At 53.0% G+C, this 23653-nt stretch overlaps 2 protein-coding genes across 4 annotated transcripts; both read right to left on the minus strand.

Annotated features, from left to right (window-relative positions):
• Positions 1-719: 719 nt before the first annotated feature.
• On the minus strand, positions 720-18545 carry TRIOBP (TRIO and F-actin binding protein). 3 transcript variants are annotated; one of them, XM_062588357.1, is made up of 15 exons: positions 18467-18545; positions 13374-13430; positions 12919-12987; positions 12255-12344; positions 11206-11315; positions 10298-10397; positions 9839-10219; positions 9019-9129; positions 6470-6617; positions 5489-5600; positions 4765-4924; positions 4282-4389; positions 3831-3917; positions 2437-2600; positions 720-1543 (listed from the first exon to the last, which is right to left on the minus strand). In XM_062588357.1, exons 1-14 carry the CDS (start codon positions 18470-18472, stop codon positions 2439-2441), a joined length of 1701 nt encoding a protein of 566 aa, XP_062444341.1. In that variant the 5' UTR covers positions 18473-18545; the 3' UTR covers positions 720-1543; positions 2437-2438. The 3 variants fall into 3 exon arrangements, with proteins under 3 accessions (XP_062444341.1, XP_062444333.1, XP_062444351.1); XM_062588349.1 differs by having other exon boundaries at positions 720-1178; positions 9839-10397; XM_062588367.1 differs by lacking the exon at positions 18467-18545 and having other exon boundaries at positions 9839-10397; positions 12255-12363; positions 13374-13404.
• Positions 18546-20261: 1716 nt separating this feature from the next.
• Positions 20262-21476, minus strand: LOC134148693 (uncharacterized). The gene is made up of 3 exons (XM_062591522.1): positions 20847-21476; positions 20376-20471; positions 20262-20273 (listed from the first exon to the last, which is right to left on the minus strand). Exons 1-3 carry the CDS (start codon positions 21375-21377, stop codon positions 20262-20264), a joined length of 639 nt encoding a protein of 212 aa, XP_062447506.1. The 5' UTR covers positions 21378-21476.
• Positions 21477-23653: the final 2177 nt, after the last annotated feature.

Consider the following 23653-nt stretch of genomic DNA (forward strand, 5'->3'; position numbering starts at 1 on the left):
TCGACCAAGCAACTCCCCCCATCCCCCCACCCCCAAAGCAATATTTTTTCACCCAGAAACAGGACAGGGGAAAATGTTTCAGATTCCTATCTTCCCCCTTCCCTGAGACCTTTTGACCTGCCCCCTATGCTCTTTATTCTTCCAGTAACTTGCAATAGGACTTCTGTCACCCATCAAAGAGACATCAAACAAGTCATGGCAGCATTTGATCCAGCAGCACAGTTCAGGCTTACCTCTTCTTCTGTGGGGCTGAGGGTTTGTATAGGACTTTTGGATAGGTGACATAAAACAGATTATTTTCCCTCAAAGCCAAAGACAGGAGGAGCAGACAGCTTGATGACCACACTGCATCACTTCTCTTGGTCTCCAGCAGTGGCTGTGGGTGATTAACCCTGGACTTGTGGAGGGAGAGCAGTACAGAAAGGGATGTGGCAGTCAACACTGTTGTGCAAATTTGCAGCACAGTAGAAACCCTGAGCAAACAGAACTGCCTGCCCACACAAGCCATGCAGAAGTTATCTCGCTAGGGCCTGAGATGCACAGCTCAGCACTATGAACTGAAAAGAGGCAAACTCTGCATTTAACAGTAGCTGCAAAGCTGGCTCAGAGCATGCCTGCCCTAAACTGATGCAGAAACCTGGCACTAAAGACTGGAGGAAAAGTTACTCCCACTAAACAGGGTCAGGAACCCCTGGCAAGCCTTCCCCACAATGAACACATTTTTCTCAGTGAAATGAGAAGATTTTATTAAGTTAAAAGTTGAACTGCACAGCAGAGCAGCAGCTGCCACCTTCAAGAGCTGGCTCCGTTGGGGGCAGTAACCACCTCACGGCTCCTGTTCCCTGGAAAGGACATGATCTCCCCTGTCCTGAAGCAGGGCAGCTGAAAGAAGGCCCCCGCAGCTCCAGGCTCCGGCCAATTCAGTTCTTGAAGAAGCCAAAGGACAGTCACCGAGAGAGCTTCATCATGCAGCCTTTTGCCAAGGTCTCCTCTTTTGAAGCACATCCATGGCAGACTGCCCATTAGCTCCCTCCTATGGCTTGTCTGTCTTGTCTGCAGGTCCCTGGTGAAGGTGTGGGGGGAGCACTGTCCTTGCAGTATATCCCAATGAGGCCTCAGAGACATTTAGAAGGAAATAGGACCTGCCAAAGGTGGCTGTGCGGCCAAGAGGAATGCGGCTGGGAAGGAGGGAAAACAGATTCTCCTTTTCATGTTAGAAGATGCTGCTGATGAAAAAAATTTTCCCTCCCCCATGCTCCCTCTTCCCAGGAAAAGGAAATCCTCTATAAAATATATTTTTTCACATATAAAATCCTGAAGAAGGTGCATGTAAGGAGCCAGTCCAAACAATGTGCTCAGATATGCAGGCAAAAGGGGTTTGGAAGGGCTTCATCAAAAGCTTTGGGAGGGGAGTGAGGAGGCTGCATGGGGAAGGGAGATTTTTTGCCAAGGCGATAATGGATGGGATTCAACCTCTCCCTCCCCGTAAGTGAAGAATGAAGCAAATAAAAAACAAGAACAGATAAACAAATGAAGAGCAGACCTACAGAGAAAACAGAGAGACAAAAAAAAATTTTTTTTAGAAGGATTCCAGTGAGTGCAGAAACACTGCCCCTTCTGCTACCCCCAGGCATGACCCTAGAACAGCCTCCTACAGTCTCACTCATCTCAGCCTTGCCCAACTCCAACCCTGACGGCTGCAGCATCCAGGCAAGATGCAGAATTGCTCTGGACAACAGGGCATCCTTGTTCACTTCATAGCACCCTGTCAGTCACTTCCTTCTCCACACAGTCATCTGCATCAGGGAAACCCTGAGAGCAAGTGTGAGAGGAGGACTGGGTCTAGTCAGTGCTGCTTTGGTATAGACCCAAAATTTCAGTGCTGTGGTATGTAAGCCACTTCAAAGGTGAATTCAGTAGAAACATTACACAGAATCTCAGAATGGTTCAGGTTGGAAGGGACCTCTGGAGATCATCTAGTCCAACCCTCCTGGTTCAAGCAGGGCCATCTAGAGCACATTGCACAGGAAACCTGTACCTATGTGGGGAGCCGATTACCAAGTAACTGTCCCCACATAGGCTGTCATCCAAACTGCAAGGTAAAGGCTGGCATATGGCCAGCTCCTACCCATCGGGCCAGTTTAGTGGCAGTTTAGCCTGCCAGCCACAGGAATGCAGCCAAGCATCAAGGGCAGCATGAGGTGAAGGGAGCCAGGGACATTGGGGGAATGTCATGGACAAGAGGAGGGCCACAGGTGTGAGAGAGGGAGATGCAAGAAGCAGGGAAGGAAGGGTTAAAGCCTGAGGCAAAGCCCCTTTCAGGGCGGTCAGCTGGTACTCCATCCTCCTTCCCACCCCAGCACCTCCCATCACAGCAAGGCAGAGGGTCCCAGTCACCAACCCCTAAGCAGGATGTCCCAGCCTCTCAGTGCTCACCGTTATTTGCTGATGCTGTTGCACAGGGACTCCTTCTCTTCCAGGGCTGCCATGGCCAGGCGCAGATGCTCCTTCAGCTGTTCAATTTCCCGCTCCGAACGCACCTTAATGTGATTCAGCTCCGCATAGACATCCTGGTATTTCCCTGAGGCGAATCTCTTATCCTGCCAAGGGAGGGAGAAGAGTCAGCAATCCTGAAGCCGGTATTTGCACTGGTATTTGCTCCAGGGAGTGGAAAGCAAGGAGAGGCTAGTGGGAGAAAGGCCAGTGGGTGAGAGGAGATCCAACCTGAGATCTGAAGCCCAGCTCAAACTGCCCTTCCCTCCCTGCAGGCCAGGGGAGGCTGGCAAAAAGGCTCAGCTGGGACTCCCACCACAGGCCAAACTGAGCCATTATTCAGAAACCATTCGGGGAAAAAAAGGATCAAGGTTTCACTTTCCGAAGCATAAGGTGCTCACACTCTAAACTGGGGAGGAAGACACAGTTATTGGTCCCACAACAGTGTGGGCCTGAAGGCATCAAACTGAGCAGGAGGCTTGGTCTCTAACACTACTCGCATGTATCTGTGCCAGTCACACAGAAAATTAATGATCAGAGATGCAGGCCACTGAAGATTGAAAGAGCACCACCCACTTAAATGGTGAAAAGCTATAAACTTTGGAGGTCATCACTGACTCTCATAGCATCTTTCAGATCTCCCACTCTGGCTCCTTCCACTAAAAATCCTCTGAAAGAGCTGCCAGTCTGAGGCTGGTGGCAGCAATTTGCACATCATGATCTGGGAACAGGCAGCCAGAGTGCAATGGTGGAAGCCACTACAATCAGAGCCACTTGTAGCTAGGAAGCCACTGGAGAAGTAGAGAAAGCAGCACACCTAACAACTGTGCCCAAGCAAACGTGTCAACGCAGCGAGAGGGCAAGCCCTAGTGAAGAAGCTGGACAGGGAACAGAAGAGGTGGCTGGGAAATCAAAGTGCTGAACAGGCTTCACCAGGGTTTCCTGCCTGGCAAAGAAGGGCTCCTGGCCTGTCCCCTCTTATACATACGTACCATATTTGCTCAAAGGTCCCCACCTATTTTGAGGTATTTCCCCTCAAAATCTAGGCTGAGGTTGCAGTGTTCTACAATGCAAGTCTACACTGCCCCATACTGTTCAGAGACCATGGCTGCTCTGTGCTTGCAGTTGTTTCACAAGCAAGTAGAAACAGGGAGCACAGATTACAAGAGTGTTTAGCCCGAGAGTCCAATCAATGCCAGGTCAAATCTGCTGCCACACAGTCATGGTACTTGCTTCTCTCACCTCACTCTTCTGCTGCTTTCCCACCTCTTGTGGAGCAAGGTAATCAGCACCCAGCCCTCGAAAGTAGGCTGGAACAGCTCCTGGAAAACATGTACCTTTTGCATCATCTGAAGCTCCTCCCGGAGACACTGAACCTCTTTCTTTAGGTACTGGAGCTCGTTCTCTTTCACTCGCAGCAGTACCTGGAACAGAGAGGGGGAGAGGAACCAGAGATGACTCAAGGCAGGGAAGTAGAAAGCCATTGCCTTGGAAACGGCCATGGGCACCAGGTCTCAGCGCGTGCGTGGCCTTGGAATAGGAAGGAAGGGCCAGTAGGGCCAGCGCAGGAAAGGAAGTGATGTGAAGTGCCCCAGGAGAGCTGCAGAGGGGAAGCTTGCGTACCTCCTTCCTGCAGCAGCCCCTGTGCTTCATTCAGTTCCCTGACCCCACTGTCCCTCTTCTCCCATCCACTCCCTTGCATGTGATGGCTCCAAGATGAAATTGTAGTGAGGACAAGAAACCCCATGCCATCAGGAAGCAGTGGGGCAATCTAGCGGCACTCTGTACCTCCAGCTCGCAGGAGCTCCGCTCGTTATTGTTTGGAGACCCGGAGCCCCGTGACGAAATAAAGCTTCGCAATTTCCCAATCTCCTCCGAGAGGCGGGTCTGCAGCTCCTGAGGGCAAGAGCAAAATAGGTCAGGGTAGCCACAGCACAAGTCTCTCAGTTGTCCTGGCCCCTGCCAAGGGGTCTGGGTCTTCATACCAACCCCTTCCCCAGCTTAGAGACCTTTCTGTAACTGTGCTTGCCCACACACAAAACAGCTGTATCCTCCTCCAGTTGCAAGGAATACATTCACCATAGGATAGGCCCATCTGTAGCCACCTCCCCCCCCCTTTTTTTTCCCTTTTGAATGATAAAATCTTGGAGAGGAGAAATATGAACAAATAGGGGAATTTTTAACAGATAGGGCATGCTGTGCAAGAGACAGCCCCCCCGTGGGAGGAATGCGCTCTGTGGTCTCTGCTGGCAAGGAAAGCCCCTCTCTCGCCTGGTTCTGCCGGAGGAGCGCCTTCCCTTCTTGCTGACAGCGCTGCAGTGTGTGCTCCCGCTCTTCTGCCTTCTCTGTGAGCTCCCCGATTTCCAGGCATTTCTGGGAGTACTGCTCTGAAAGGACCTGCAGCTCCCGCTTCAAGGAATCCACGTCCAACCTGCCAAAGAGGTGCCAGGACATCACTGCTCTGCGACCCTCGTTGTTTGCCCCTCCCAGCGGTCCCTTCAGCACTGCACTGTTTCCCTGCAGTGTGGACATGTTCTTCCCAAAGTCTCCAACAGTCACTGTTACAAAAATTTGTTCCTTGTGGATTAAGGCTTCAATCCATCTCCCTCAAAAGCACAGCGCTTTTGGAAGCTTCACGTAATTTGGGAGAAATGGAGCAGCTATGCAGAAGAAAAACGGAGAGAACAAGCTGAGGGAAAACGGTGGGGGAGAATACCACAACCTCAGCTAGTACTGGAGGGCTGGGCAGCTGTTTATTCTTCTGTGGGCATATCCTGGTTTAGAGGTGCCAAGCAAGGAATGAATCTCCCTGTCTTACACTCCAACAACCCTGACAATAACTGCTGTGCACTCCCCTGGCCTTGAAGAGGAGTTGGGAAGGCAGCAGCAGGGACAGCTAGAGGTTATGGCCTGGGATGGGGTGTGATGGGACCAACAAATGGGCCGGCTAGGGCAGCAGGCGTTGCGCAAGGCACAGGGAGAAGAGATTTCTTACTGATGCTGCTTCTGGAGGGCATCTGAGCCTGCGCCGCCCTGCTGAAAGCTGCGTGTCCTGCCCAGCTCCTTATTCATCTCCTCCCGATGGGCTTTCTTCAGTGCTTCGATGGCTACAGGAGGAGACAACAGGGAATGTGGGATTAGTCAGGGAACTCACTAAACTCTTGCTCCTGCAGACCCAGAGACCTGTCTTTGCAGGCTCCTTCTCCTCCGCCTGGGGCATCTCCTGCCTTCTCTACTTCCCAGATCATTCTGGCACACCAAGTGCTGCCTAGAAGTAGCCACAAAGTGCACTGCTGGGAGCTCCCTGTCACAGTGCCACAAGCAGAGCCTTCCAACCTGCGCAGTCCCAGTGCCATTACCTGGCACAGCCCACGTCTTGTATGAATGAGAAACCCAAGGGCTCAATTTGTAAAACGCTAGCATGTTGTTAGACCATGGAAAGAAGCACAAAGCCACAGGGAGATGTCTGACCTTTGCCTTAGGGGACCTGTCACCTTCAGCCAACCTACTAGAAGACACTGGCCTCCTCACACTCATACACAGAGAGATAAGGCTTCCTTTCCACAGTGTTTTTATGTCTCCACTCCTCATCCTGACCAGGCCTCTCAGCACAGGCTTGGGGAGTGCTAAGCTCCCTCTGAAACTGAGCATCAGTGTCACAACAGCAAGGTCTGCAGCAGGGCTCCAAGGAGGAAGGATCCCAGCCCCTTATTAACCATACTACAATGTCTCATGGCCTTCCTGTGGTGTAACTGAAAAGCTGCCATCCTTAAGATGCTGACACCTAGCAGGGAAGCAGGGTCCTCAGCACCCTACATGATCATACCCACGGTCCCCAGTCTTGAGCTTCTAGGAATCCAACACTTTGAAAGGAAGAGGGCAGTGGCATAAATGATTTCTGGCAGGAATGAAAGGCATTTGGGAGAGGAAAGAAGGACCCATGTGAGTAGAGGCACATCTTGGTTTCCTGTCCTACCTGCTGCTGTCGCTGCAGCCTCCTCTGCGAGGAGCCGCTCCTTTTCCTGCCGCAGCCGCTCCAGCTCCCGCTGATGGTGCCTCTGGAGCTCCTCCATCACTTGCTGGTGGGACGACTCCATCTCGGCCAGGCTGCGTTCACAGGCCTCCTGCCACACCACAGAAAGGACAGCAAGCAGAGGGCTGAAGGAGTTGCAGGGCCCAGATACACAGGCAGGAGGAAGGGCCCAAGTTAGGGCTGGCACCTAACCAGGTTGATGTTTGGCTTTGCATACCTCACTTGGGCCCAAGGCCATTTTGAGAGAAATGAGACCACCTCCTAGGATGGAGTTTCCTTCCAAAACTAAAGTACTTCTTTTATCGCAGAACACAAGTGTTCAATGGGGCCACGGATCTCACAGCTCCAAGTGCTTTGCAGAGGAAGAAACATTCCTCTTGTTCTTCTTAAAACTGAGTCACCAAGACATGAAAGTCTCTCTTGGCCAAGGGAGGGAGCCAGGAATAACACTCCTGGCACCATGGCCAAGGTCATTCTACCAGGCTGCATGGCCTGACACAGAGAGATTAACGGCTAGAACCACGTATCAGTAAGTATTTGCCTTTTAAATGAAGCAGCATTCCCCAGAATCAATGAAAACTGAGCCTCTTCAGAAAAGTGACACCTTTCATTCCCCTCCAACTTGGTTGGATGTTATTAAAGAGCCCTCCCCAAAACCTGTTAGGGATGAGTTGTTGAGAAAGATCTCTTTTTGATGGGTCAGAGCCAAAGGAGACCAACAATATTGTTCTTTCAATGCCTGAGTGCTAGAGTTAACTGGTATTGCAGCAAACTGAGCAGTTCCCATCTCAAAAGCTATGTGATCAGCCTCTCTGCAGATGTCAGTAGTGCTGCCCCCAGCCACTTGGGAAAGATTTATTTGCGAAACTGTTCTGGATTATGGCTTTAAAAAGCCAAGGCCTCTAAGACCCTAGTAGAGCAAGGAAGCCATCGTGCTCTCCGAGAGCCCCTGGCTGTCCCATTCCTTCTTCCAGCGCTAAAGCAAATGCTGAGTACTGCTTATGTTGGGTGATGCTGGGGAGATGTGTTGTGGAACCATCCTTGCTGCTCCTCCATACTGAGATGAGGGAAGCTGGCAACTGCTTCACAGCTCAAACTAAGGAGAGGAAAAGGTGAGGGATCAGTTCTGTGGTTTGTCCACAGACTGGCGGTGAACACTAGCAAATTAAGACAGAAAGAGCCCTTTTGGGAAAGGGGATGTTTGTACTCAGATACTAGACACTGGCCCTTCGATACAATGTAATTAGGAGGATAAGATGCCCTTTCTCCCTCCTCCTTTTTCTTTTATTTGACCATAGGAGGCCTTTAAGCTGTTAATAGTAATCAAGATCACAGAGTGACAGCTAATTGGCTGGGCTGGTGCCGCATGACTTGTGGCTTTCTTTATCTCAGCTAGGTACAGCAAACCCACTGCAACAGGCTAGTTACCAGCCTGAATTTCCTTCCCTTAAAATCTCTTTCAACACATAAGACAAATTTTGAAATCCCATCAGCGAGGTCAAACTACAGCCTCCTCCCAGAAACAGGCATTTTGTTGTCCCCTTCCCTAGAAAGAGTGCTGAACACCCTGTTGGATTTGATCCTGTTTGCTTTTCCTCCCCCAGTAGCTGAGTCCAGGGGAAAAAATAAGTAAATCAACAAGTGAAGTGTGAGCAAACTCTGATTTGCAGGGTTTCTCATGTGCTGTCCCAGCAAACGAATGGGCTGTGCTGTTGCCATGCTGTTGAAGTGACCTTCAGTGCTCTTCAGTGCTAGGCTGGCCCTGGCAGGGAAGGGAACTCCCCACGGCCTGACAGAAGGCCTCCCCAGGCCTGCTTTTAATGACTGATTCCTGTTGTGAAGGGAACCTGCTTCTCCACTGGGCCCCCATTAGTGAGAGCCGTGTGCGGCACGCTGCAAATCACTGGTGAACACACAGGGGCCACAGGATAAAGCTGCTGTCTCTGTTCAAAAACTATGCAATGGATATGCACGACTCTGGCAGGACCTAGCTGCAGCACAGCTTATTTTTGGCAGGGCCAAAGAACAGTTTCATCACTCAGAGCCACACAGCACAGGATTAAAGCTGCAGGTCCACAGCTTGCAGCACTTAAACAGATGTGTGTCCTGAATTGCGGGATGTTTAACATATCTGGGGAGGGAACAAGAACCTTGGCGTATGCCACAGTCTCTTGCTTCTTGGCACTGAAATCTGTTCAAGAGAGGAGACAGTTCACTCCAGTCTGCACAACCAGGCACTGCACTGGTCCTAAGCACAAAACAGGACACAGAGCCCACCTGAACTCTCCTCATCTTCCACATCATTTACACTCTGGTCCCTTTAAGGCCAGGCAACACACACTGGTCTTTATGTAATTAACATTGATTACAATGGGCCCAGTTAGGGTCACCATAGCAACCCAATGATTAGCAATACCTGCGTGGTAATGAGAGCAGTTGGGGCTCTGACATTTTCTGGTTTGCTCCTAGGCCCTGGATCCTGCCCTGCTCACCTGCGAGATGTATCCCCGGGGCACGTGGCCGTCTGCCTGAGATTTGGTCGCATCCCGAAGGCTCTCATTTCGGGCCCGGCAGGATTCCAGCTGTGCCCGCAGGGACTGGACCTGTGCCAGAGAGGGGTGAGAGCAACTCAACCACGGGCGGAAAGGTGCTGAGGCCAGACTAACATGCTGTGTCTGCCAGTCAGCCAGGCCTCGGGCTTAGGGGCAGGGAGGAATATACACAGCCAAAGGAGATGTGTGCTTCCAACAGGAATGGCAGCCTGTAAAGGGACCAAACCAGTGAAGCCAGCCCCAGCATGGTTCCCAGCACTAGCAGGGAAGGGAGGAAACTTCATCTTAAGACACACACTTGTAGAGGTGGATCCATCTGCATGGAAAACATTGCCCTTAGCTACAGTGACAGACAAGCACACTGCTCCTTTCGAGATGAGGAGGGAAAGCATTTGTAAGCTTGAGAATAGCCAGAGAAAAGAGGCTGCAAATGTATTCCCAGGAAACAGACTCTGCACAAGTTATGTCACCAACTAACTTATCCTGGGCCAAAACATGGCCTGGTGAATCTCTAAAGGCATGTAAGAACAAGTCGGGTAACAAGAGTTAACCACAAGTGCATGCTCCCATGCACCTGAGAGGTGGCAAATGGAGCCAGAACTGCCCATGCAGAACAGGCAGTGGAGCCAGAATGACTGTCTGCTCTGCACCTCTGCCTTGCTCTCTCACAGAGCTTCCCGCTGCCAGGGAGGCAAAGGCCCACGGTAGTACAATAAGCGATCCATGAGAAACTTGGTTTCACAGAGGAGAATGCTCCTACCTCCTTCTTCAGTGCTTCATTGGTCTCTCCATGGCTCCCCTTGCTCTGGTTCAGCAGTGCCGTCAAGGGCACCCGCCGTGAGTCCTTCAAAGGCAGACGTTCTAGCTCCAGCCACTTCTTCTCTATCTCCTCGCTCAGCCGAACCCGCTGGTCCTCTGAAAGTGGGGAAGTGGGGACATCCTGCTCTCCCACCTTGCGGGAAGAGTCCCCTATTGGGCCATCACTATGTGGGACCCCACCATCAGGGGTCTCAAACCACTTCCGCCTCTCCTCTGAACGGACGGCGTGATCCCGCTCCAGATCCTCATGCTTGGGAGTTCTGTCAGAGACCCTCAAACTCCCTCTTGTCCTCTGTGGTGACCCCTGATTCACAGGGCCCTGCTGCAAAGGGGAAAGTTCCACATAGTCAAAAGTATGGCGCTGCCCATCAGCCTTCCAGTGACTGCCTTTGGAGATCACCTCAGAGCCCGAGCCTGGCCGCTGCTGCTCCTCTGTCCTGAGCGAGCTCTTCTGAGTGACGTAGTTTCGGAATGAGTTTTCCTTATTGCAGTCGGAGAGCCTGAAACCAGAGCAGCAGCACATGAAACAGAGGCATAGTGCAGGAAAGGACAGCAGTAGAGGCAGAGTGAATGGTCCATGCACTTCAGGCCTAACCCAAAGCTAAGCCTTTGCTCAATTCAGCCTTACAAAAAACCATGAGTGTAGAGCTGGGCCTGTTACATCATGTCACTTGGCAGCTCTGCGTGCACGTGTGAGGAGGTGGAGAGAATTAGGCCCAAATTCCAGCTGCACCAGAATCCAGCAGCAAACCTCATGCTAAATCAACGTTGCAAGGCAAAAAGTGAGTTTAAGAATAGGTTTCTTCATGAAGTGTGATCAGCAGGCCTTCAACCCATACTGCTGACTGTGGCTGGAGATTGGTGTCTCTGGGCCATACTGAGGAAGAGTAGAGGATAGGAGAATAGCTCGGTGGGCAGGGTTGAAACATCTTCCAGGCCTACCCATGCCTGATTCCCAACAGCTCACAGACAGGAGTGCATGGGAGCCTGCCAGGGATTTGTGCCTCTCGAGAGCATCACCTCCAGCTAGAGCTAAGCATGTGCTTGCAGGCTGACAGTAGATAAGATGGACTCAGGAATGGAAATAAACTTCTGCTCATGAAAGAGTCCAGATGAGATCACATGCTGACTGTTTCCATCCTAGGGTCCAGCAGCAATCTCTGTGCACCCTTTGTTCTCCTTGCTCCCCTTTCAGATGTGGGCAGACAAGGAGCTACTAGCCTTTACAGATCCCTGACGAGCCTTCTCAGTCTCTGCCTTTAAGGGGAGAAAGGGAGAGAGAAAAGCATGAAGCTAGGCAGTTCTTACTTGGTGACATCTGGAGCGCTGACTGGGCGAACGTTCTTCCTCAGTGCTTCAATCCAGTTCCGCCGGATGCCTGAAGTCATTGCTGACAGAGTGAAGATGGCATCTTTTGTCTGTAAAGGAGATAGGACAGAAGCTCTGCCATCATCAGGCAAAGGCATGGGCAGCTCCTGCTTGCTTTTCAAGACTACTGGGCACCTGCTTGCATAGGTGGCAGACTGTAAACTCTCCAAGAGCTTTTTACGAAATGCTACAGTCCCTCTTTGTGTTCTCCTGTCATATCAGCTAGAGATACCACCCTCTATCTCAAAGACTTGCTCACACTCATGCTCTTAGTGTTGTGTGCAGGGGCAGGAGTGGAGAGGTGCTCTTTGCAGAGAAGCCTGTTACATGTTCCCCATGAGACCATTTCTAAATAAAGACAAAAAAAATGTTGCCAGAGCATTTGGACAAACATTAGCCAACGTGGTCCGAACATTTTGATGCTTGAAGCTGAGCACCAGTGTTGGGATACAATTGCTTGCCACAGGGACACCAAGACATTAAATGCCCAATGATGCACATGTACAGAAAGAAATACTGTGCTTTGTGCTGCTTTAACAGCTGTCTCCCACTGCTACACAAAGTAGCAGAAGACAGACTTGTACTGGGGCCGGATCCAGGGTACAGGTTGTTACTCAGAGCACGGTGAACTGCACTGTGCTGAGATCTGCTCTGCTTACCAATCCCTCCCACTCAGCTCTAGAGAAACTGCCTCGGCCAATGGGTCAAGTAAACATTCCTGGTGCTCAACTTTACTCCTGGGAAGCCTCCAATCCTGGTCCAGCCCACTAAAACCTCCTCCTTCCTTTGCAGGCACACAGTACCTCACGCCTCTGAACACTGTGGAAACATGTCACCAACTAGCCTTGCTGGACTGCCATTGTGGCACAAGGTTTGTGCTGCTTGAGCCTGTACATCAGAGACATGGAGAAGAAAGCATGCATTCCCACTCAGCAGCCCTCAGTGCAACTGCTGCTCAGCACCAGACCTGGTTGGTACCAGCCACTCACATGTATCTGGAAGCCATAGTTGCGTTGTACTGCAAATTCAGTCACATCTGTGCAGGAACGGAGGTCGATTTCGCCATCGAGGTCATCAGCCTGAAAGCACAGCCACCCTCTAGGACATAAGTACAAAACTCAGCTCTGAAAAAGCCCCTGCTCTGGAAGGTGGAGAGTCCCACCACAGCTAGTGCCTTAGCAGGCTCACAACACTCTTCGGCATAGTTCAGGTAGATTTGGTACATGGGAGGCCAAATACTCTATAGCCCAGTCCACTAGCAGATACACAGTCTCAACTTCTCTTCTATGCAGCTTGGACTCTTTTAACCAGAGTGGCAACCAGCAGCACAGATGGAAAGGACCAGAGGACCACAGCAGCCTGGTTGTGGGGCTCTGGACGGGTAAGCCTTCTCTTCACCTCCTGCATTAAAAGACCCCCAACAAACTTTGCCACTCCTGCTGGTCAGTACACTTTAGCTACTCTAGTCCTCTTCAGGACCCATTTGCAAACTGCATCAAAGAGAGACTTGCCATGTTTGGCTCCTCTAACTGGGACAGAGCATTCCCCCTTCTTGAAGTGAGCTGGTCATGCCATCAGACGCTTTTCTCTCCCCTCCTCACTGCACATGGCCAGGAAAGAACGCAGGGCTCGAGAAATGCTGCCCGTGCTTACCTCCTCAGCATTAGAGTCCCTGTAATACCTCAGGCTTGAGTCAGTCAGCACGAACCAATGTTTCTTCCACTGCAGGCAGATCGGTTAGGGGAAGGGAGGGGAAAAAACAGAAGGGAGACGGATAGACAGTTACTGAGGAAAGCATAGGAACAAGGAGGGACATTCTGTTTCTTCACCTTTCCGCCCTTTTGTGTGCAAGGCTTTCCCCCCAGATCCCTTCCAACTCCCCCATCATGTCCCTCAGCTAAGAGAGGAGCAAGAACACATACTCAGTGAAATGATGTGCCTGCACATCAAGTGGGGCACCTAACTCAAAGGTTCCCCTCAGCAGGAAGTCAGCTGGCTCTCTCTCAGCAGGAGCAACCACAAAAAGCAGGGAAGGAAAACCACTGCTCACGTGGAGAACGCCAACAACGGATGCTGGGGAAAGACGCAGCCCTCCATGTCAGGCTTACCTCTCCTGGCTCATCCAGGATAGACATCCATCCCTTCTTGAAATTGAGGAGATCTGGCTAGAGAGAGAAAAGGACAAAACAGAAGATTATTGTGTGCTAGGTCTGGAACAACCCACAAAAGGTCTTTTCATGCCAGTGGATGGAAGCTGAGTGTATAATAAGTGAAAATAGCCTAGCATCACTTTCAGGAAACTCATGGGGGCTTAGGACCCAGTGGCAGAGGAGGACTGCATCTAGCTCTCAGCAACAGGCAATCATTCCTGTAAGAGGAAACAGGAGATAAGGAGAGAATTAAAAAAAAAAAAAAAAAAAAAAAGGAAAATATGCAGCAGGGAGGTTTCCATAAGGTGCCTTGGAGATATTTATTCAGAGATGGGAGGGGGAAGCAGGGGCAAAGAGAATGTGCAGAAGGGAATGCTGTACTGCCACTGAACAGGCTTGGCTTGGAAAGGAGAGGAAAGGAGGCAAAGGTAAAGAGCTAGACACACCTCACTCAGACTGTGGGCATCTGTACCCCAAAGGTATGTCCCTCCAGTAACTTCACCACCGATCACTTATTAAAGACATGAGCAGCTCTCTATGAAACAGCCCTCACCACAACTGTACAGGAGGCAATTTAACAGCTGTGAAAACACACCACATTTAAATGATCTGCCCGAAGCTAGAGATCAAATCAGTCACAACCAGAGCTTGTGAACAAATCCTTTCTGACACATTCAGGGCTTCTCTCTTACTACCTTGCTCCTTCTGTTCTCTCTCTTGCTGCAGGTCCTGCCCCCTGTCTGGCCTTGGGCCACAAATGCTGAAGAGGAGCGTGATCAGATTTTTACCTAGATCACATCATGCTAGGAAAAGTTTTCCCCTCCCTCCTTCCCTCGCTCCACCTAACCTCATGCATCCCAACCAGTTTATCTCCTTCCAAAGGTGGAAAGCTGGAGAGCTGACTCAGGGAACAGCTCTCTCTTGCGTTACCCTCAACCCAACAGGCTAGAGCTAGTCCTCCTCCCAGCTCTACTGCTTTGGAAAAGTCGCACCAGTTTAATGCAACATCTCTTCTTTCAAGGACAGAATTTGCAAATCTGTCACATCTTCCCTAGCCAAACCAGGTCGGGATAGCAATGGAAAAGGAGACAATGCCAAAGGTATACCTCTGAGCGGTATGCACCAAATCTGACAGCCCCAGGGGAGCTCAGCATCCCCCATGTGCCATATTCTCCACCCAAGACAAAGCTAGTGAGAAGGGGTGGCTCAGCAAAGTCGACAGCTCTTCTGTGCCCTCCAATAACCCCAGTGAACAGCCACAGAGGGACCAGCTGACTGCCTCCAAAGCCCAGCTGGGCAAAACTTTCCCCTGCTTTCATCTCCCTAAGTTGCAGCTCTTGGGTTACACCCAAGGTTACTGGGAGGTGAGTAAGCACTGGCCCACCCCAACCCTACTGAACTTATTGGTTAGAGCTGGGAGTGGGGAGGCCCGGAGAAGGGGAGGGCCAGCTGTCACTGCAGCTGCAGGCCTGGCCGCAAGTGTCCAATTGCCTCAGTGCCTGTGGAAGGGAGCCGACAAGGATACCGGAGTGAAACAGCACAGGCTCCCATGCCTTACCTCCCGCAGCGGTAATGGAAGCTGCCAGGGGCTGGGAAACGAGGAAGATGCATGCATCCCCTCGGCCTCTTGCCTGCCAGCCCTGCTCTCACAAAGCTAGACGTCACGCTAGCCCCACTGCCGCTCTGAAGAAAAACACTCTGAAAATTAATTCCTTCCCCATGGCAGCAGCTCCACCCTTTTTGCCATTATCCCTTCCAATCCAGTGACTTCAGCTCTGGCTCTGAATCGGGAGTGGTGGGGCGGAGGGGGAAAAGGAAAGGAAGCAAAATGTTAAGAACAACCTCCCGCCCTGGGACGCACGTGCATTAGGCAAGAGAGGAACAGGCACATTTGATTCCCCTGGGGTCATTAGCGCAAGTGCCACGTTTTCTCTCTTCAAGCCCACCCATCGTCCCCAGAGGCCATCCAGCTTTTTCTCCACTCTACCAGATGTCCGTGCGCTCGCTTCCCAGGAACGCTGTGATGAGTAATAGATATCCCCGGGCATAACAGAAAAATGCAACCATGAGCAAAAGCAGAACAGCGGGGGGCTACTCTCCTCTCCTTTTTGCGACACTTCAAAACAAAACCAAAGCCACAATATTAAGCAGGCTAGCAGACAGAGGAAATGTAGCTTCCTAGAGGCATTTGGATTTTAGGAAAGTGTCTTCACAAAAAATAAACTGCAGCTCTGGGCTCGGAGTCCTGCAGGCAAGAACACAGCTGAGATCACAGACGTATAAGAACAATATATCAAAAGAGGGAGCGAAAGGATTTCTGGATGGGGTTATTGTACAGACCAACTAGGTCTCATCTTACTGAAGATCCACACAGCCAAAGCATTAATTTGTGAAATAACAGACATGAACAGAGCGTACTCCACTGGGAAAAAACTCCAACAAAATCCCAGGCAAGTCTTGCCAGAACCACTGCCACCACATCCCAGCCTTATTTCTGCCCTTTATGCAGTACCAGGGCTAGAAAACGCCTCCCCGATGGCTTTTCCCAAGTATGTGAACTGCACAGGGCAGAAACAGTCTCTTTTCCCCTGTAGCCCTTAGATGCGGAGCCACAGCTACGGAAATGTCTTTGAAAGTATTCTTCTTGTAGTGGCATTGGCACCATAGCACCAGACATCAGCAGATGTATCTAAAGCCCCCTTTCTCCCCCTCTCCAAAATCAAACTCAGCTTCATCATCTGGAATAAAGAGCTTGGGATACAGGCAGAGAACAGAGACTGAATCCTGCATTTGAGGAAAAGGCCCAGAGACAGGAGCAGGAAACGATCAGGAAAGCAGCAACCTTCAGAGATCCAAGTACTGGCAAACAATAACTGAGATGCAAGGATGCGGCCGGATGCACCCCCAGCAAAACACAAAGCTGCTGTCCCTGAAGCGCTGCTCAAGGCTGCAGATGGGAGAGCTTTGGGGCTGAGAGACAAGAGCAATTTTGCCTGGTTGCAACTCTACCTACAGCAGTTATAGTCAGCTCTGCACACTGCATGGTTGGCCAGGTAGAGGCACGGGAGAGTCCAGCACAGAGCAGCTGGGAACATCGGTGAGGTCTGGAAAGAATGGCTGACAACCACAGGTTAAAGAGAGCTGGCTGCCTGGTCTGGTTGAAGACTGGCTACAGGGGACGTGATAACAGTCTGCAAACATTTGAAGAATGTAAACACCAAAGAAGGAAAGGGAATAGGGTGGGGGTGAAAGAATTACTCCCGGGTGGTACAAAGGAGGCAGAGCCCTGAAGGATGGAAAATAGCATAAGACACTAGAACAAGCTGAGAAAGCTCCAAGTCAAAGGAACAGCCACCAAAGGGAAGGGATGGGAGCACCTTGCTTTGGCTTGCTGGAGCCAGACTAGACAGAGAGCCTGCCTGATATTGCAGGCTCCAGAGCCAGGGGAAGGGGTTGGGATGGTCAGGTGGACTCCCTCAATTTCCAGCTGTTGCAGTCACTGTGGCTCCCCTCCTTCTTGATCCTCAAAGCTCCTCAGGATCGCAGGTCTTTCTCTCACCTCCTTTTCATCACAGAAAGATTGTATAAAGGGTTTTCAGCTTCCCAGGAAGCATGTTTTCTCTGCTCCAAAAAGGGAACTTGCTCCACAAGGAAAAGGCCCAAGGCCAAAAGACAAAGCAAACTGCTCTGTTTAGTGGAAGTAAAACTGCTCTCAGGCTTGAGAGCACACACAGCTCCCAAAGCCACACGTTCTGCAAAAACAAGCAGGCGACGTGCTCTCCCTTTCCCCCTCCGTGAGAAAAGCATGCAGGCACAGCCCGGTCTGTCATCTCCATTACTCCGCTCTGCTCAACAACCTTCCTCTCAGGGCCGGCAAATATCCACGCAGAGAAACGCTTGCTCGCCTTCCTCCCTCCGCAGACAGGTCGCTCCTTGCTCCTAAACTACACCCCTTTCCAGCACAGGGCAACAGCTTCTCACCTCTTGGGTGATGTGGATTTCAAAGCTGTTTAAAATCATTAGAGCTCAGCAGGTCCCAGCTGAATCCCTGTTTACACAAAGCACGGATTTACAGCGGCTGACCAACCTGGGAGGGGGGTATCTATGCACATGCGGTGGTGCCCATCGTTAAGGAACTGGCTCTGTTAAGCATCCACGGAGGAGAGCTTTGTACAGGAACCCACTGGTGCCGCAGGCAAGGAATGAAGGAGCCCAGCAGGCCAAAAGGTGGTGGCAAGAAGGGACCTAGCGCCTGCCGCAGCATTTGGCACAGGGGAGGGCAAGAGTCCAGGCGACGGCAGGCCTCCCACGTCCCCGCGCGTGCGGCGGCCACGCTGTCCCCAGGGGGGTGGTCACAGTGGGGCGAGCCTGCGGTGGGGAGAGATGCCGTGCTCCCCTGCCCTCCCACCAGCCCCCCTTCCCCCGCATCCCCACGCCGCCCAGCTGCGGGGGAGAGGAAGAGGAGCAGGGAGGGGAGGAAAGGCAGCAGGATGCTGTGGGACAGGGGAGGAAGCGGCAGCTGACAGCTCCCGGCAGGGTGCAGGGCCAGGCCCGGGGCGTCCCCCCGCCACGGCCAGCCCTGGCCCCAGGCCCCGCCGGGGCACAGGGGACCCCAGCCCGCCCCGGCGGCGCCACCCCCGCGGCCCCCTCCCCGCCCCACCCCCGGCCCGGGGGTCTCTGGCCCCGGCGCAGAGGAGCAGGACCCGGGCCGGGAGTGAGTGTGAGGGGGAGGGCGGCAGGATCCGGCCCCCGCGGCCGACCCCAGGCTCCGACGGGGCGCCCCGCTCCCCGCGCAGGGGGCGGGGGAGGGGGCAGCGAGGGGGACGGGCGGTCCCGGACCGGGGTCGGGAAGGAGGGAGAAGGAAAGAAGGGCTCGGGAGAGTAGCGGCCAGGTAGGTATATATATAGATCCCTATATATATGTTTATACCTATATATATTTTTTTAAAAAAAGTGCGGGTGGCGCTCCGCTTTCCAGCCCGAGAGAGCCCCCCCGGGACCTCTCCCCACCCCCAGGGACCCCCCGGCCGGGGTCGGTCCGCAGCACTCACCGTCATGGCGGGGCCGGGAGCGGCGCCGGGAGCGGGGCCGGGGCGGCGGCGCCGGGCGCTCGCAGCCAGGGCGGCTTCAGCGGCCGGGCGGCTGCGGCCCCACCATGCCCGACCCGCGCTCTGCCGCCCGCCCTCAAACTTTTCTCTCTCTCTCTCTCTCCTTTTTTTTTTTTTTTTTCTCTTCTCTCTCTATAAACTTTTCTTTCCTTTTCTTCCCTCCGCCCCCCCAAACTTCCTGGGAGGGCCCGGCGAGGCCAATGGGAGCGAGGCGCCGCGGGCCGGAGCGCCCCGCCGCCGCCCGCTGGCAGCCAATGGAGCGGCCGGGGAGGGCGGGAGAGCGGCCAATGCGGGGGCAAAAGGGGGGCGTTTGGGCCCCGGAGTGGGGGGCGGCAAGCGGAGGGCAAAGGGGGCGGACGGGGGCGGGGGGGCGCCCGGGCTCTGCAAGCGCCGGTGCTGGAGAGGAGAGGCGGCGCCTCGGGGCGCTGCAACCCCCTTCTTCTGCCTCTGCCCTTGGCCAGGTCTGAGGCAAGAAAAAAAAAAAAATAGAGCATAAGGGAGGAAATGGCTGAGGCTCCGCTTTCCAAGGAAGAAGAAGCCGGGCATCCCATCTCCGGGCTGTGCAGGCGTTTTGGCAGCGCTGGTGGCCCCCCGGGCCGAGGGGACCCTACTTGTGCAGTGCAGCCCTCGCCTTTGCTCCCCCGCAATTGAGGCCCTTGGGTTTTTGCACCTGCCCCTCACCCGAAGAAGCAGGACCCATAAAGCAGCAGTTTGTGATCTGTTCTCTTCACAGAGGCAGTGGCGGGTGCAGAGGGGAGAACTGGTTATTTCTAGGGGCCTGCAAAAAGGTGCTTATGGAAGGGCAGCTGGTATCAGGAATAGGAATTGCTGGAGAGGGTCTAAATCCACGATGGAAAACATCTAGGGGGCTCAGAAAGGCTGAGATATGCTGACCAGTTACACTGAGGCAATGCCTCTTTCCACCTGCCAAACTGAAGGTAGCATCGCTAATGCACCTGACCCAGAGCTCAGCAGTGTGGCAAGGTGTAATACGTTGGTTGACAGGGCAGGTAGGACTTGAACTAACAGTGCTGTGAGCTCAGGGCTCCACACTTGACCTGGGGCAGTGAGGAGAGGGAGGGGGGAGTCACCAGTTTCGAGTTTCAGAGGCTTTTGCCAGGCCTTCTTGCCTGGCTGCAGCTTGTCCCTCCATAAAATGAATAAGCCAGGCCCTAGCAAATGTATGCTCCTTTCATAGACTTCTCTCCCTCTTCCTGGGGGACAACCTGGCCAAGACTGACGCACATGGACAGGGAAGGAGACAGAGAACTGGGCACAGCTGCCAACTATACAGGCTCCCCAGGCACTTTCTGCAGCCCTCCAAAGCCACTTTCCTGCTATTTTTGGTCTCCCAGGAATGCCAACACAACTGATAGTATCTTCTGTCATGCCACTAATGCCAGTTTCATCCGCTTCTTGACGCTGGTAAAGCAGTTGGTTCTATCTTATTGCCAGATAATAATAAAGGGAAAGAACTTGACTAAGCTGAGATTTTAGACCAAAATGCGCCACTCACCCCTCCCAGACCTTGTAAAAGGCTAGAAAACATCAGCTTTCCAATCTGAGAAATTGTGGACCAAGGAGACTGATTTCCCTGTGATGCAAGGGTGTGCTGGTGAGCGCAGCACCCAGTAAACAGCGGCAGAAAGAGGCATGCAGGCACCTGCAGCTTTTGGCAAAGGTGCACCTAGCTGAGCCCTTTCAGTCTCAGCATCAAGGACTTGAGTGCAGCCTGCAGCTACGTGCTGACCTGCAGAGAGGGCCGTTTACCTTTTGTAATAGAAAAAAGAGCCCTGCCAGCTTGCTTTGAACCAGATGCCTCCCAATTCCATTCTCAGAGACTGTCCCCTACCTTGTTGTGTTTCTCGCTGGCATTCAGGTATGGGTGTTGGCTTCCCGAGGAGCTGGCACTGCTTTGTGGTGGGAGGGTGCCTCCACCTGGCTGGGACTGCAGGGAGAGAAAGCAAGAGCTAAGCCCCAGGAGGTTAATGTTTTCCTCAGTTTTCCAGAACTGAAAATCCACCCCCCAGGCCAGCTCATAGGGGAAAAAACTCCTCCCCGTTCTGGGAAGGTAGTGTCGCTCCTTCAGGTTCAGGAGAAGAGGCAATGCCAGGAGAACAGGAAAGCTGTACATGAATGTGTGTATGTGCACAAGTGCATGCATGCAATCTGCTTGTGCCCTGGCCAGCAAGGAGAATTGCAAATTATGGGATCCTCCTGCTCTGTGCAGGTAGGGAAGCTGTTTTACATCTGGTGGAAGGGCAGGTGGGGTCCATATCAATTCTGCCTTCTGCCCACATTTTCACACCTCTGCTGTACTCACAAGATAAATTAAATTCTTCTTGTTCCCCCAGTCACTTTCCAATGGCTTCTCTGGGTTGTTTGAGGCTCGGGCTGGTTCTGGACCCTTCCAGTCATCTTCCAACCGCTGTGCTGGACTCCCAGGCCTTTTCCAGTTGTTGTCTGGCTGTGGTCCTGCATCTAGACATCTAGTGGGGCTCCTCCAGGCCCTTTCCAGATGGTGCATCAAGTCCACATGGCACATGGGCTTCTCTTGGTGCTTCCAGTCTTTCTCCATCTTCTGAGCTTGGTGGACATCTCCCTGACTCTTCCAGTCCTGTTCTGGTGGTTGCGCTGGACTCATGGGGCGCAGAGGCTTGCCTCGGCCTTTCCGTTCACTGTCTGTGCCCTTCCCTAGGATGGAAGGCTGCAGTTTTTCCCTGAGGCTCTGCCAGCCGCACTCTGGGCGCCTCCCGGGGCCCCCAGCTTGCAGCAGTTCTCCCGAGTTCATCCATTTCCCCTCTGTGCTCCGCACCAGGCTGGCAGGGGCAATCTCCTTTTGGCTTTTCCACATGCTCTCTGCCTGTCTCCCGGGACTCACCGATCGCAGAGGCCCTGTTCGGCTGAGCCTGCTGCTATCCAAACTCCTCACGAGGCTCACAGTGTGCAGGGAATCCCCTCGACTCTTCCTGTCCAGGTGCTTCCCTGTACTCCCACTCTGCCAGGCAGCTCGGTCTCTCTGTGTGTGCTTCTCCAAATTTGTAGATTGAAGGGACTCTGCTTGGCTCCTCCAGTCTCTCTCTGAACGCTGGGGAGGGCTCACATCCTCCCCTGTTCTCCTTTCTGATCTGCGAGCTGGGCTTGTGGAGCGCAGGCTTTTGCTGTCTCTCTCCAGCTGCCGAACAGGGCTCACAGACTCTCTCGGTTTCCGCCAGTTCCTCTCTGCCCGTGGAGATGAGCTCACAGGGCGCAGAGGATCGCCGAGGCTCTTGCTGTTCCTCACCAGCTGCCGAGCCGGGCTCAGGGAGCCCTTGGGTTCTCTGCTGTGCTGCTCAAGGTGCCGGGAGAGCCGTTGGACCTAGAGACACGGAGGTGAGAGAGCAAAGAGTCCTCTGGAAAAAAAAATGCTGACATTGCTCAGGTGAGAGGGAGTAAGGGAGGAAGAAAAGGTGGGATTAGGACTGGTAGACAGTTTAGTTAAATAGCTCTGCAGACAAAAAGCATCACAGCAATTGCAAGCATATGTGCAGAGCCAACATGCACCTAAGAGAAGCCTCTTATACCTGAACAGTGAAGGAACAGCTACCATTCAAGAGCAGAGAGTCCTTGCCTGTGATGGGGGAGTGGGCTGCAAGGAAGGGGCTGGGAATAGAGGGAAGGAGAGGGGGAAATGGAACAGAAGCATGAGAAAAAATAGAGGAAAATGTGGCAGGAAAAAGCAACCCAGCTTGGAGAGCTGGGGCTACGCTACGTAAGCTTCATTGAGGGTTGAGGTCCCACCACGTGGCCAACTTACCTCTCTGGCCAAGGTAGGGCTGGACTGCCTCCGAGCTAGTCTACCTTTGCTGGGTGGCACAGGGGTCTTCCCATCGAGTCGATCCACACGGCCTTCCTCCAGGGCCTGGAAAGCCTCCAGGGTCTCTGATTTCCTGCTGGCACACACAGTCCATATCAGGTGCTGCTGCAACCTGTCATTCAGGGCCCTGGCCAGAGGCCCCTCACCCTGAGGCTCAGAGGCTATGGCTGGCAGACACCTTGTGAGCGGTCTGTGACTGGGATCCGTGCTCCATCTGAGTCTGACTCCCAGATCTCTGCTTGTCCCAAACACAAGCAGAGAGACTGTAGCCTCTCCCTTACCCCATCTCCATCACTTTAACCACCCTTGCTTATGCACCCCACTTTCTCACCCATGTCTTCTTTCCCCCTATTGTTTGAGGGAAAACCCAGCTTCTCTCCATCCTGCCCTTCAATCCCACAACCCATCCAACCTCCCCAGGATACCTTCTACTGCCTTGTTCCTGTCCTTCCTTCCCTGTGCCACTGGCTGGTGGTCAGTGCTAGAGCCGTTTGTGGCTCTCAAGCCAAAGCCATGCTGTGCACCTGCAAGCAAGAACTGACTGGCACCAGGTACTGCTGGGCAACCCCAATCCCTGGCTGAGTGGCAAGCAAAGCTACAGCTGAGCCTGAAATCACAGGCTTAGCACACAACCCAGCAGTTTTCCCAAACTTAGTGGAACTTGGATCCCTGGGGAGCCACTGACACTGTGGGAAGGGGAACCACCTCTGGTGTTTCTCCTTCACACAGCTATCCCAACTCCATAGCATGTCTTGCAGCTTCTAGGACAGGGCTGGGAGAATGAGGAAGGTGGGCTGCTCCCTCTGCTTCTGCCAGCTCAGCTTGGCTGCAGCTTTCCAAAGGCCTCACCTGCCTACAAGCCACAAGTAGGACCCTCCGGCCTGGGAACTCCTCAGAGGGCCCTCATGGAGGCAAGGAGGAGCTGGATGTGGACCCAGCCCTAGCTTTAAAGAAAATGTAAGCATAGCTGATGTATGAATATGGGCTGGGCTTCCATGTCTAGCTCTGCTCTCTCCTGCAGCATGGAGACTTGGGAGGTTTTGGCAGGATCTGAGGGCAGTCCTGCACCTCTGACCGACCAGATCAGCATGGAGACACATCCTACTTCTCACCTGCGTTCACAGCCAAATATCCGCTCCACCTCCACCCGGCCAGGGCTGAGTGTGCGGGAGCTGCTGCGATCAAAAGCCTCCCTGTGGCTGAGGCGTTTGGGCTTGGGCAGGTCGGCCAGTGTTGTGTACTCCTGCTTCTGCAGCCCATGCCGCCCCTCTGTG

The sequence above is a fragment of the Rhea pennata genome, chromosome 1, assembly GCF_028389875.1.
Source record: "Rhea pennata isolate bPtePen1 chromosome 1, bPtePen1.pri, whole genome shotgun sequence".
NCBI lineage: Eukaryota > Metazoa > Chordata > Aves > Rheiformes > Rheidae > Rhea > Rhea pennata.